At 41.3% G+C, this 12,050-nt stretch overlaps 1 protein-coding gene across 2 annotated transcripts in view; it reads left to right on the top strand.

Annotated features, from left to right (window-relative positions):
• The window catches only part of LOC142138643 (protein argonaute-4), a 56,571-nt gene that overhangs the window by 18,126 nt on the left and 26,395 nt on the right, over positions 1–12,050 (top strand). The window contains exons 8-11 of one of the 2 annotated variants that reach the window (XM_075195474.1): positions 1,291–1,438; positions 6,046–6,165; positions 11,027–11,155; positions 11,391–11,524. In XM_075195474.1, the coding sequence (XP_075051575.1) occupies positions 1,291–1,438; positions 6,046–6,165; positions 11,027–11,155; positions 11,391–11,524 (531 nt within the window). Of the gene's footprint in view, positions 1–1,290; positions 1,439–6,045; positions 6,187–11,026; positions 11,156–11,390; positions 11,525–12,050 lie in introns of both variants that reach the window. The other variant, XM_075195473.1, reaches the window with a different exon arrangement.

The following is a 12,050-nucleotide window of genomic DNA, read 5'->3' as shown; positions in this document are numbered from 1 at the left end:
TCAAATTATGCCTCATAGTTGTGCCCTTATACATAGTGTGCCACCTACTTACCTTTGTAGTCAGCATGCACATCTTCTGTTCCACAGCAAAATCTTGGAGCTGCTTCAATAAAGCAGCTAGTAATGGACGGAACTGACCTGCTGCGCATGCACAGAATCTCCGTTTCAGCTGTCTTCAGCTGCTTTAGTGAAGCGGCTGCGGGGCTCCCACATACCAGACTAGTGGGTGGCACATGTGCCAGGGTTGCTGACCCCTGCTATGTGAGCTTCAGTGTCAGACCTAAGGGAAGAAAAATAGCACACTTCAAAAAAAAATGCAAGAATATATTTCGGGATTATTTGTGCTGTAGCCATATCCATGTGAATGGGTAGTATAATTTCTTAATTTCAGGTCTTTTTTCTCTATAAATGTTTATTCCAATATGCTGTCAAAAGCAGTGTTCCCACACTTCCAAATATAAAAGTTGCTTGGGTAAACAAAGTAAGCTATTTCTGTAAAAACAATGCATTGCTGAAATGTGAAACTTGATTTGTTTGTGGGCTGCTTTCTCTCTCTGTTTGAAGGGCCTAAAGGCTGATTTAATATTCCATAATTTAGTTCACACAACATTTGCCTAGGGTACAGACTTCCACCTTCTGTCAGGTCCTACAATGTCTGCAGTGCCCACATAGGAAAAATATATATTTATATTCTGCCAGGAGTAGTGAATAGACAATTGCTCGACTGTGGCAGAGGTGGGATTTTGGACCACAGGTAAGTAATCTCTCAGTGATGCATTTTCAATACCCTAGCACTCCTAAAGTCCATCTTTGTGTGCTTAGACTGATCATGTGGTAGAAAAAATGATTACTGCATTCCAGATTGCTTAGCTGTAGTATAGTGATTGGCAACAGGCAAGCATTTACCTGCAGACCCTAACTTTGTCCACATTTTTATTCTCTGCTCTGTTATAAAGCAGATAATAAGACTGCATGTGATGGGAGCAGCCACCTTCTGCATCTGGTGAACCTTTTTCGGCACAATGCAAGAAGATCATCATAAGCCAGTTTGCTATTTTGTTCAAGTACTGATATAGTACTAAACTCCTATTTGGATAGAAATACCCCTTAATTACATAGAGGAGAATTTTTTTAACTCTACAGATAAAAATGAATTGTGACCACAGTTCTTTTGCAATATATCAGTTTAGCTGAATTGTCAGTTTTGGGTGGATTTATCTTTTAAACACTTTTTCGCTCTATTGAATGACTATCTGATTGGTCAGTTTCCATACTTTTGTTTCCTTCTAGTTTTCCCCTGCAGTTGGAGAATGGCCAGGCCATGGAGTGCACAGTGGCACAATACTTTAAGCAGAAATACAGCCTGCAATTAAAATATCCTCACCTTCCTTGTTTGCAAGTGGGTCAAGAACAGAAACACACATATCTGCCCCTTGAGGTAAATATTGAACAAAACACCTTTCATATAATTTATGACTGGCGAGGGCAACCGTAACGCTCTAACCTAAACACCTTAATTAAACTCTACTTGGTAAACAATAACATTGCTAAAATTAGTAAATATTCATGGGACAATTCAATTTCTCTTACACTGCTCACCATGAGGTATAGAGGGCGCTGTGTGGATTAAGGCACTAAGACTTGTATAGCCTGCTCCCCTCTATGCCCTCCTGGATGGAAGCCTCAGTTTTTTAATTATTGCCTACGGAGTAGGGCAAGTTTTAGTTTACTATTAGATTTATTTGATTAGGTTGTCTTAGCGGTGTTCACAGGGCAAACACCGGAATTTTGAGGAGAGCGCCAGTGGCGCTTATTAGCCTCAGCCTCACTATTTACCTAAGGCTCACGGTCTATGGGTCACTTGAATAGTAACTAAGGACTCAGCTGTCACCCCAGAAGACGGAAGCTGGCTGTGCCACGAGCTGCTACAGCACCTGTCCCCTAATTCAACTGCTGGGATGGGCTGCCAGAGGTCCCTGTCCGTTCAACCCATATGCAGTTAAGCCACTGGACAGAAGAGGGCTGGTGACAGTGTTGGTGATCAGGTGCTGGGCATATTCTGTGGTAGGAAACTGTATACCTAGTGAAATACAGGTATCATTTTAAGGGAAGGATGAGATACTTACAGGGGAGAGAATATATAAAAGTTGTCGGCGCTTATCCTTAACACTGCATATGTGTTTATCTAGCACAAAGAAAACATGAGGTATTAGTTCCTGTTTTGATAAAAACATTTAATCCTGCATCCCAACGTCAAGGGCAACTCATTGTATGCATACATCATGTTTTCATTTTGCTAGATACACACAGATATGCAGTGTTAAGGATAAGCGCTCATAACTGTTTTTTGTTTTATTTTCATACTGTATATGGGCATTTATATTGCTATGTAGCTGGTGCATGATATGGGATAGGCCAGCTTGGTAGTTTGGCTTTAACAGCTTAAACAGGTGAAATATACCATCAGGATGCTCTGTGCATGACTCGAGGACTAGGGCCTGCACTTGTTTGTGGATGCATCTGACAGGGTGGAACTGGCCTGGGCTAGAGAACTGGCAAGGTCCATTACGGAACTTAAACGAGACACTATGCACGGCCCTGGATGGTACGTAGTGATGTTTTTCCTAGTCTTTCCCTGGGGACACAGTTTATGGAGGACTTTCCTCTGGAACAGGCATATCCGCGAACCCCTGACACAGTAGTAGTGCCACTTGAACCTACCTGGATGCAGAATCTGGAAATGTCAGTCCAGGGACTGGTTAAATTTTCTTTCTCCCTGGAAAGGATGGTTAGAGATTTCATCCTCTAGTAAGCAGCGTAAGCGACTGGTGCAGACTCAGGCTCAGGCGCTGCTAGAGACTGATACAGACCCCTTTCTTCAGTAGGAGGGTGAACTTCAGAAAGATGCTGACACTGAAGATCTCACAGCCTGGGAGGATTATTCTTCCTGTACGCTGGCAGTGAAAGAACTTATCCTAGCAGTAAGAAAGACATTTAATATTATTGAGGTAGAACAGGTGACCTCTCGGGTTTCTTTGTTTAAACGGAAAATGAAAAAAAAGAAACAAATTATTTCTTTTTAATCTTCTCCACAATTGTCAAAGATTTGGGAACAGGCTAGACTGAAACCAGATAGCCAAAACCAGATTCTTAGAAGGCTTCACCTCTTACCCTTTTCTGGAAAAGGAGGTTGCGTCATGAGAAACTCATCCAAGTTTGGATGCTCCCATTACGCGTTTGGCTAAATCCACCAGCATTCTATTCCCAAGTACTGCTAGTTTGAAAGACAGCATGGATAGAAAATGTGAAGGGATTTTAAAATCCATTTGTTTGGCTTCTGAGGTCTCCCTCCATCTGGCAGTGGCATGGGTGTTCAAAGCGGTGGAAAAATGGGCCATCTCTTCTGTGATGGCGTTAAATTAAGTGTGCCTAGAACTGAACTGTCCCCACTGTCGGATCATATTAAAGATGTGGCTGAGTTCTTGGGTGACGCTCTCCTGGACGCAGGTCAGGTGTTTCCCTAGATGTGTTCTCTGGCAGTGGCGGCTAGATACACGCTTTGGCTCAGATATTGGGAGTCAGATTCCAAATTCAAGAAGGTCCTGGAGGCTTTCCCCTGTGATGGCTCAATGCTATTTGTTCTGGCTTTGGAAAAATTCATGTCTCAGGCCACTGGAGGAAAGTTAGTTAATTCCAGTTGCACCTAAGTTTTTGCTTTGTCAGAAGACCCAAGGGGTGCTGCCACGAGAGATTGTTCCTCGGCGAGGGGCTCAGAGAGGCAGACTGGTCTGGACGGGACAACGTCCTGCATCCAATCCTGCTGACAAACAACTATGGGACAGCCACTACAATTTGCTCAGGATTTCAGCGAACATCAACCACCAAGGGGGACCAGAAGTTCCCTTGACATGAAGCAGGTGCCCATGATCATGCAGTGGGCGGAAAAACAAGTTCTGGCCATCTCAGTGGTCGTTATTCCAGGGATGGACAATTAGGAAGCAGATTAAATGAGCAAGCATGCCATTCACCCTGGGAAATGGTCCCTCCGCCCAGAGGTGTTCGCTCAGATTGTACCACGGTGGAGTCAGCCAGCGGTTGACATGTCCTCTCTTGAACTGCAAGGTGGCCAAGTATTGCGCCTGGACATTGGATTCTCAGCCGTTTCTAGTGGACGCCATAACTGTTTCCTGGAATTACTGGTTGTTTTCCTCAAAACTTAAGGTTCAGATTTCGGCCTTGTCGGTGTACTACCAGAGGAGGCTGACTCTGATGTCAGACGTCCAGACTTCACTTCAAGGGGCCCTTCATGTTCAGCCACCCTTTATTTCTCCTGTGGTGCCATGGTACCTAAATTTGGTTCTCACAGCATTGCATAAGTCACCCTTTGAACCTTTGTAGTCTGTTTCCTTGAAGCTTCTCACTTGGAAGGTGGCCTTCCAACTGGTAATTTGATCGGCTAGGCGGGTTTCGGATTGGACAGCTGTCTTGCAGGTCTTCACTTCTCATTTTTCATACCAACGGAGCAGTTTTGTGTATCAAGCTCTTTTCAGCCCAAAGTGTGTCCAAGTTTCATATCAATCAGGATATTGTTATCCCTGCTTTACCTCAGGATTTCAAGAAAGAGAAGTAATGCGTATATTGGGGCACTCCGGGAACTAAACTAATTTAAAATTATATTAAATTAATTATTTTTCTTCATGTTCATGATTGTGTGGGTGCACCACTCTCAAGAGGGTTAGCTCTATAGAGATTATCTTGTTGAATTTTTGCTAACCACCTGGGAAGATTGGGTATTACCTGGTGCGGTATATTCTCTTTATATTACCTCAGGATTTGCATTTAAATAGTCAGGATTCTCTTCTTCCTTTTGATGTTATCAGAGCCTTGCGTGTCTGTGGATCGCAAGGCTTATGTACAAAAGACAGTCTTTTAGTCTTGTACGATGTTAGGAAATGTGGCTGGCCACCCACTAAACAAACTATTGCCAGATGGATTACTGCAACTGTTCATCAGGCTTTTATCTCTGCGAGATATCCAGTTTACAATGGTCTTACTGCTCACTTCACTAGGTCAGTTAGCGCCTCCTGGGTGGCGTGGCATTGGGCGTTGATCGACCACTTGTGTTGAGCGGCTACATGGTCTTCCGTCCACATGTTTACTATTTTCTACCACTTTCACGTCTTGTGTCTTCCAAAGACACAAGTCCTGTCTGTAGAGTTTTACGCGCAGCTCAGTCTGAGTGTACCCACCCATTGGGGAAGTTTTGGAAAGTCGTCTCCATGGTGAGCAGCGCTCCCCAACTATTCATGTAAGAGAGAATAAGATTTTTGTACCTGATGTAAAATCTTTTAACACTGTTGGGGGACACTGCGCTCCCACCCCTTTATGTTCTGACCATTCTGTTGAATCTTCTGTTGATTGTGGCTTCGCCCTCGCTTTGTAAGGTAAATAACGGGCTTCTGTCCAGGGGCGCATAGAGGGGAGAGGAGCTGGATAGAGAAGTCTTTTATTGCCTTACTCCACACAGCTCCCACTATACCCAGTTGTGACCAGTGTCCCTCATCTGTTTTAAGAAAGATTTTTACGGTAAGTAAATAAATTCAATTTTTTTTTTAAAGGTCAAAATAATTATCTATCCCCGACATATTTCATACATTTTCCGCACTATTAAATTGTGTATTTATTTTTTAACTTTTCAAATGTTTTAAGTGGAATTTTAGTTGCCAGTATGTCATATGTCTTTAACTTTGAAAGGTACAATACAGTTGCATTCTTTTACCCCGTAATTGCAGTGGTCGGCAATTCTTGGTGACACATGAACGCTTGTATCAAGGCAGGTGCTCACTGTTGCACTGTGAGCAAGCAGAAGTCCTATTCTGCAATAAATATGCATTTTTTCAGAGTATACTATGCTTGCAGATTAAAAATTTCAGTTAAAACAATGGGTCGGCAAAAAAATAGAATTTGTAAAACTACTATATTAAATGGCTTTTAAAACACATGGTACACTCATTTGTTGATTTGTAACTTCGTCATTTGTAACAGGTCTGTAACATTGTAGCTGGCCAGCGATGCATCAAGAAACTGACTGACAATCAGACCTCCACTATGATCAAAGCAACAGCCCGGTCTGCTCCGGACAGGCAGGAAGAGATTAGCAGGCTGGTGAGTGCCTCTGATATTTGGGTGAGCTAATTTAGTATTTCTCAACATATTGTTTTTTGTTTGTTTTTGAGCTAAAACTGAAGATGATGCATTGTTGTATGTACACTTGTATGTCGCATTTTAATTGAGCACTACCTCCAGAATCCACAAAAAAAAGCATACATTGGCATCTCATCTCATCTTTTAATGTGCCTCATATAGCAATACTATTTCTAAATTTTTGATTTCTATCCTTTTGGGGTGTGTAACATTATTTTCCAACCGGCTATAGTTCTCACTCCAGGCTAGCCAATTTCACTGATAAATACTATAATAACTTGTAATGTGTTGATATAGCAAATTAGTGCTTGGTCTCATTGAGCAAGTTGGACCATGAGTAAGAGTGATGTATAGTGTCTGTTGCTAAGCTGAAAAGTGTAAATAATGCTATAAAGATGGCGGTCAATTGGAGTCACAATCTATTGGGGGCTGAGATTGGAATTTAAACCTTTCATTGACTTTTTGGAGAGCAGATAAAAGATGAGATTCGATGAGACTGTTGCACCATATTTGTCATATTGTGCTAAGATTGCAACATGAACTAAAACACAATGAAAACACCCTTTCAGCCTGCAGGTGGTGGACAATTAACCATGCTTAAATTCCAACAATAGAAGCAGGTAAAGTGGCTCCTATGTGCCTCCAAAAAAAAGTTCATATTAAATTCACAATAAGTAGGCATAATGGCCTTGAGGCTCTTTTATTAACTTATTTATCTATATTCTCTTCTGCATATTGAGATGATAGCGTTGGCTACGTCTTCTGTCTGCGCACTCATAACATGGTTATCGCTCAACCCTATTTCTGTCAGGTTGACCTTCTTCTGCCTATGTTAAGGGGATGTTACTGATGCAACTAATTCGGTATCTCTGATCCGGCAGTGTAGGCTGGGAGGTTTGGACAGCTGCCAAAATGTTCTCCAGGTACCCTGGTGATCTTTGGTATGCAGATTTGATGTTGCTGTGTGGATAACTACAGTATATGGCATGCATTTCAGTGGGTTCCTTCCCAAAAGGAGATTAGTGGAGCCACATAATTTTTCCAGGTGGTGGCAATTGACCAAACAAATTTTCACTGGCCTTATTATCTGGTGGGACTGTTACTTTAGTGGCAAAAAGAGGGTTCTATCCTACTGAATGGCAATTAGGTGGTCGTGAGGCTTTTATTGCGCACTCAAAAGCTTTTGGCTCTTGTGGACCAGGTCTGCATGTCACTGTAATCTTTTTGTAAGTTCTACGATTCTGTCATCTCAGCAGAGATTACCTTTCACAGAAAAGCCCCCAGCTGGCTTTACTACTTGGATGATAGGATCTCCCATTGTCAAAACTAGAGGGTAGGAATGCCTATGTCCATAATTGCATTTTCAGCTCACCTTTGTTTTTACATGTGCACATCAGTAAAATGTCTCCCTTCCAATAATACAGTGGCATTTCCTGTATTTGCTTATTTGACCAACTAAAATAAAGAATTATATAAAAAAATGTCTCCCTTCAATATCTGCAGCTGGGTAAAGGTGGAAAACTGGTAGAGTGAGTGACAAAACTTAACATGGTGGTGCTGATTGTTATATTGGTATTATGTGGGTAAAGGTATTGACAAATCAAGAGCAGATTCCTCAAGTGTGGTCTTTGGTAACTTGCACTGTGAGATGTAGCAGCAAATGCCTGAGGCTCAGGAAAAGGTTCCAAAAGCGTCTTAAGCGTTGGAGAAGACTAGTTACATTTGGGCTGAATGTCAAAGTAAGTTTACTGTGGGACATTCAGGGCGCTCATGTTTGCTCTTGTTTACTATTATGGCTCAACCAATATTGCTTTAGGGAGAGAACGTTCAGTCACTACCCAAATTGTAGTTGGCTAGGTCACTGGCACTCTTGATTCTTTCAAATGTTTTAGGGAATACAGTAAGGTCATTGCCGTTATGGGTCTGTAGTATGCTGCACAAGTTAAGCACATATGAACAACTGAGAAGTTTGCATATGCCTATTGTTTCAATATGATTTTTTTTTTGCTTGCTTAAAATTTTTATAAAGTAAACAACTTTAAACGCTAATGTAATTTATACACATTTACCATTTTAAGTTGCTGTTAAAAGTATTACAAATGCCAAAGTGATTGTTTTCCCTCAACCTGCAGAAACTCATGAGGTTAATGTGAATTAGTCCACTGCTTTTCTCTCTGAGGACAGTAAAATATTGGAAGTGGCTCAATGTAATGAAGCTTTTGCAGCCCTTCCTCAGGTAGACTGTGTACTTTCAACATCAGTAGAAATTGATCAGGGAATTACTCCTATTCCTTAGGACCAAGAACCCGCAACTTTCACACAAGCATCTATTTTTCTTCATGATCCCCTATGTCATGGTTTTTGAGAAGTGGGACAAACTGTTCAAAGCATAGCATGTCAACTTGCCTTTTGCACCAGACGGACCTGAATCTCTTTAGCACCACTCCCATTATATACTCAAGAATTGTGGCTTTTCAAGTGCACAACCATCTCAATACAGGATGTGTGCTATGAAGACCCAAAATACAAGTTTTGAGTATCCCTTGTCCTGTCTTTCATATACAGGAGACCGCAGCATACATTTAGGATGCAGCCCTAGATTCATGAAAGTTGGCCACTTGGGTTTCTACAACAGTTATGGTTAAGCAGGTGATTTGCAGCTGTCACATCAATGAAGTTCTCTGCTAACATTTTTCTTGGTAATCACTTTTTGTACTAAACTAGACATGGCTTATAAAAGATGTGACTAAAGGTAAGAGGCATTGCTTCTAAAAAGACCAATGTGCGTTCTAGTTTCAGGTTTTGTTTTTTGTTTCCCAAGTGAAGTGTCCTGGGACAGTAGTTAAGAGGCAGTCTGTGGGGTGTGCCAAGGGAGGGAAAACAATTGTAGAACAGTAACATATAGCCCATGTTATCTGTTGGTTCAGAAAACTCTGATTTGGTTCCCGGGAACTTTTTTGGTATCTGTGTCAGACCCCTGGGCTCAAGCTACCTTTTTGGATAAAATTTGCAATGTTGCCCCCACAGCATTTGTCCTATTCAGGGTGTCCTTTATTTGTAAATGCCTTTTTCATTGCAACTTAAAATGTTTAGGAGGCAGAAGTGATTTCCACAGTGAGATCAAGTCAATGGGGGATGATTCAATTGCTGGCGATGTGACGCACGGACATCACCACAATGTCAGTCTGTGCACATTGCTGTCCCTAACATTAGGACTCTCAGCTCCTTTTCCTTTGCACAATAACATTGGCGCGATGTAGCTCCACGGACATCCAGACACCCCTCGCATTGATTTCCCCAGTGAATAAGAAATTTCTATTACAACTTGTCTGGTTCAAAGGGAAACTCGTCTATATAGCTGGTGCAGGTTCGAACCGTCTTATTGCAAAGGTGGCATCATATCACAGTACCACACTTGAAGTCGATGGACTTTTCGGAACGACCCATTTTGTATCACAAATGTTTGCAAATGGAGACTGCATCGCTAGGTGCTTGATTTTATACCTCTGGCAACAAGTCTGATTGAAACACCTCAATTCAATAATTAACAGGTGTGGCCAAATACTTTTATCCATATAGTGTATAATCTGATCCGTCCTTCAGTGCATGGCAGCTAAGGGTTTTTGTCGGCAACAGGAATTCTTATCTCCTATATCTAAAGCAGGACAGAGTACCAATGAATCCTTTTTGCCTTGCAAAATTACCATTTCCGGTTTTGAGACCTCTTTGGTCTGGCGTTAGTTCCTTAGGCTTCGCCAAGGTGTTGAATGTCCATGGCTTCGCTTTAGTCTTTGGATGTAATTTTAGTGAAGACCTAAAGCACCTGTGTTTAAGAACCACAGTTAAATTATAAACTGAAACTACAGCCCTGGTTTCAGTAATGCCGATGGTGTTCTGATGCCAGAGGAGATGATCTGTCCCAACCAGATGGAGTGGAGACTGCCTGCAGAGTTACATCTTGGACCCCTGCAAAAGGCTCTCTTGCAGGGATTTAACAGCTCTTCAATTATTGCTAACCACATTCTCTGCAGACAGTTAAGGCAATACATTAGGATGATTTGTTTGACCCTTAATAGATTTGATATAGTAGGTGGTGACAACCATTACCTGGGTGCTGGTTAGAGTTGGTCTATATACCAGTGTATTTTAGATGTCTGGTCTGCTCATGTGACCAAACTTCCAATCAAAACCTTGGTGTTCTCTGCAGGTTTTCTGGACTTCATTGCTTTGGTGATTATCAAGGCCCAGTCACAAAATGCAACTACCATAAACACCATGAAGGGATATATTCTGTCCGTTGTTTTTATACACCCGTCTTCCCCTCCCCACTTGCCTGGGAATTACAATCTTTGTACTTTAGTGATTGCTCTTCTAGGTCAGTGATGGCTAACCTGTGACACTCTAGGTGTTGTGAAACTATAAGCCCCAGCATGCTTTGCCAGCTATCAGCTAGTTATCTACTGGCAAAGCATGCTGGGGCTTGTAGTTTCACAACACCTGGAGTGTCACAGGTTAGCCATCACTGTTCTAGGTGAATGTAAATACAGAATATATAGCGATCATAGTTTATTTGTGTAAACAATGTTATTGCAATCCATTTTGATGAAGGTTTCCCAGTTTTATGTCTGGGGACATATTTCAATTTTGTATGTGTGATAAGTGTTCCAGTGAGTAAAGCATAGCTCCTACACTTCAGTGAGAAGAGGTTAATGGAATGCATGCTTGCTTATTACTGAAAGTTATTTGGTATCATAAGTTGCTTGCTTTTTGTTTTTTTGTGTTTTTAATCAGGATGTTTAAGTTTTAAAACTTTTTTGCACAGGTGAAGAGTAACAGCATGGTTGGGGGACCAGACCCATACCTGAAGGAGTTTGGTATTGTCGTACATAATGAAATGACAGAGCTTACTGGCAGGGTGCTTCCAGCCCCTATGCTTCAGTATGGCGGCCGGGTAGGTTTGTCCACCTTCGCCCCCTTTCTTTTTTTTTTTTTTACATTAAAGGCAACTAGGTATTACAAGGAATAAATTGTATTTATGATCCCACTCTTGGGTTGCCTGTGATGAACAGCTTGTGTTTAATATTGTAACTTTTTGTTTAATAGATGTATACCCAATTTTAGTGGTTTTATGGTGAGTATGATCACTTTTATATGCAAATTGACACATACAAATCTCTTTCCACCAGAATAAAACTGTGGCCACTCCAAACCAGGGTGTCTGGGATATGAGAGGGAAGCAATTCTACGCCGGCATTGAAATCAAAGTTTGGGCTGTTGCTTGCTTTGCCCCACAGAAACAATGCAGAGAAGATTTGTTAAAGTGAGTGTTAACATGCAACATGGGACTGTGATAGATTTGTCTTTAAAATACACAACACAAAATGTCCTTTTTATATTGTCTAATGTAAATATTAAGAGCTGAATTTATTAATTCTGCATGTAGAGTTTAGCTTAGCTAAGTGTAATTATTTGTCACTGTCCCATAATCCCTTCAGTCCAAAAAAACTGTTAGTCTTTTCCAATGAGTGTTGCTTCACAGTTGAACAGCTTGGAAGTGCTGCATAGTGGAAAAGGATGGATATGTCCTCGGTGGCATGGCCCGACTTAAGCTTTGAAAATATCAACGCAGGCAATTGGGAGGAAGTCACAAAACCATACATTTGCTTGTAGGCTGTAAAGATGGATATAATTAAACTGCTCAATTGTCTGTACCGTTGATTCATATGCTAGATAGAACATTTTGAGGTTATGGTGCTTTTAAGAAAAAATAACTGTTCTTGAGGTGTTGTGGTATGTTACAACTTTAATTTTCAAATTATTTTAGTTTTGCTTTATGCTACATTTTC

Source organism: Mixophyes fleayi, chromosome 2 (genome assembly GCF_038048845.1).
Source record: "Mixophyes fleayi isolate aMixFle1 chromosome 2, aMixFle1.hap1, whole genome shotgun sequence".
Lineage (NCBI taxonomy): Eukaryota > Metazoa > Chordata > Amphibia > Anura > Limnodynastidae > Mixophyes > Mixophyes fleayi.
The sequence above is the reverse complement of the archived record's forward strand: the minus strand, read 5'-3'. Positions and strand labels throughout refer to the sequence as shown.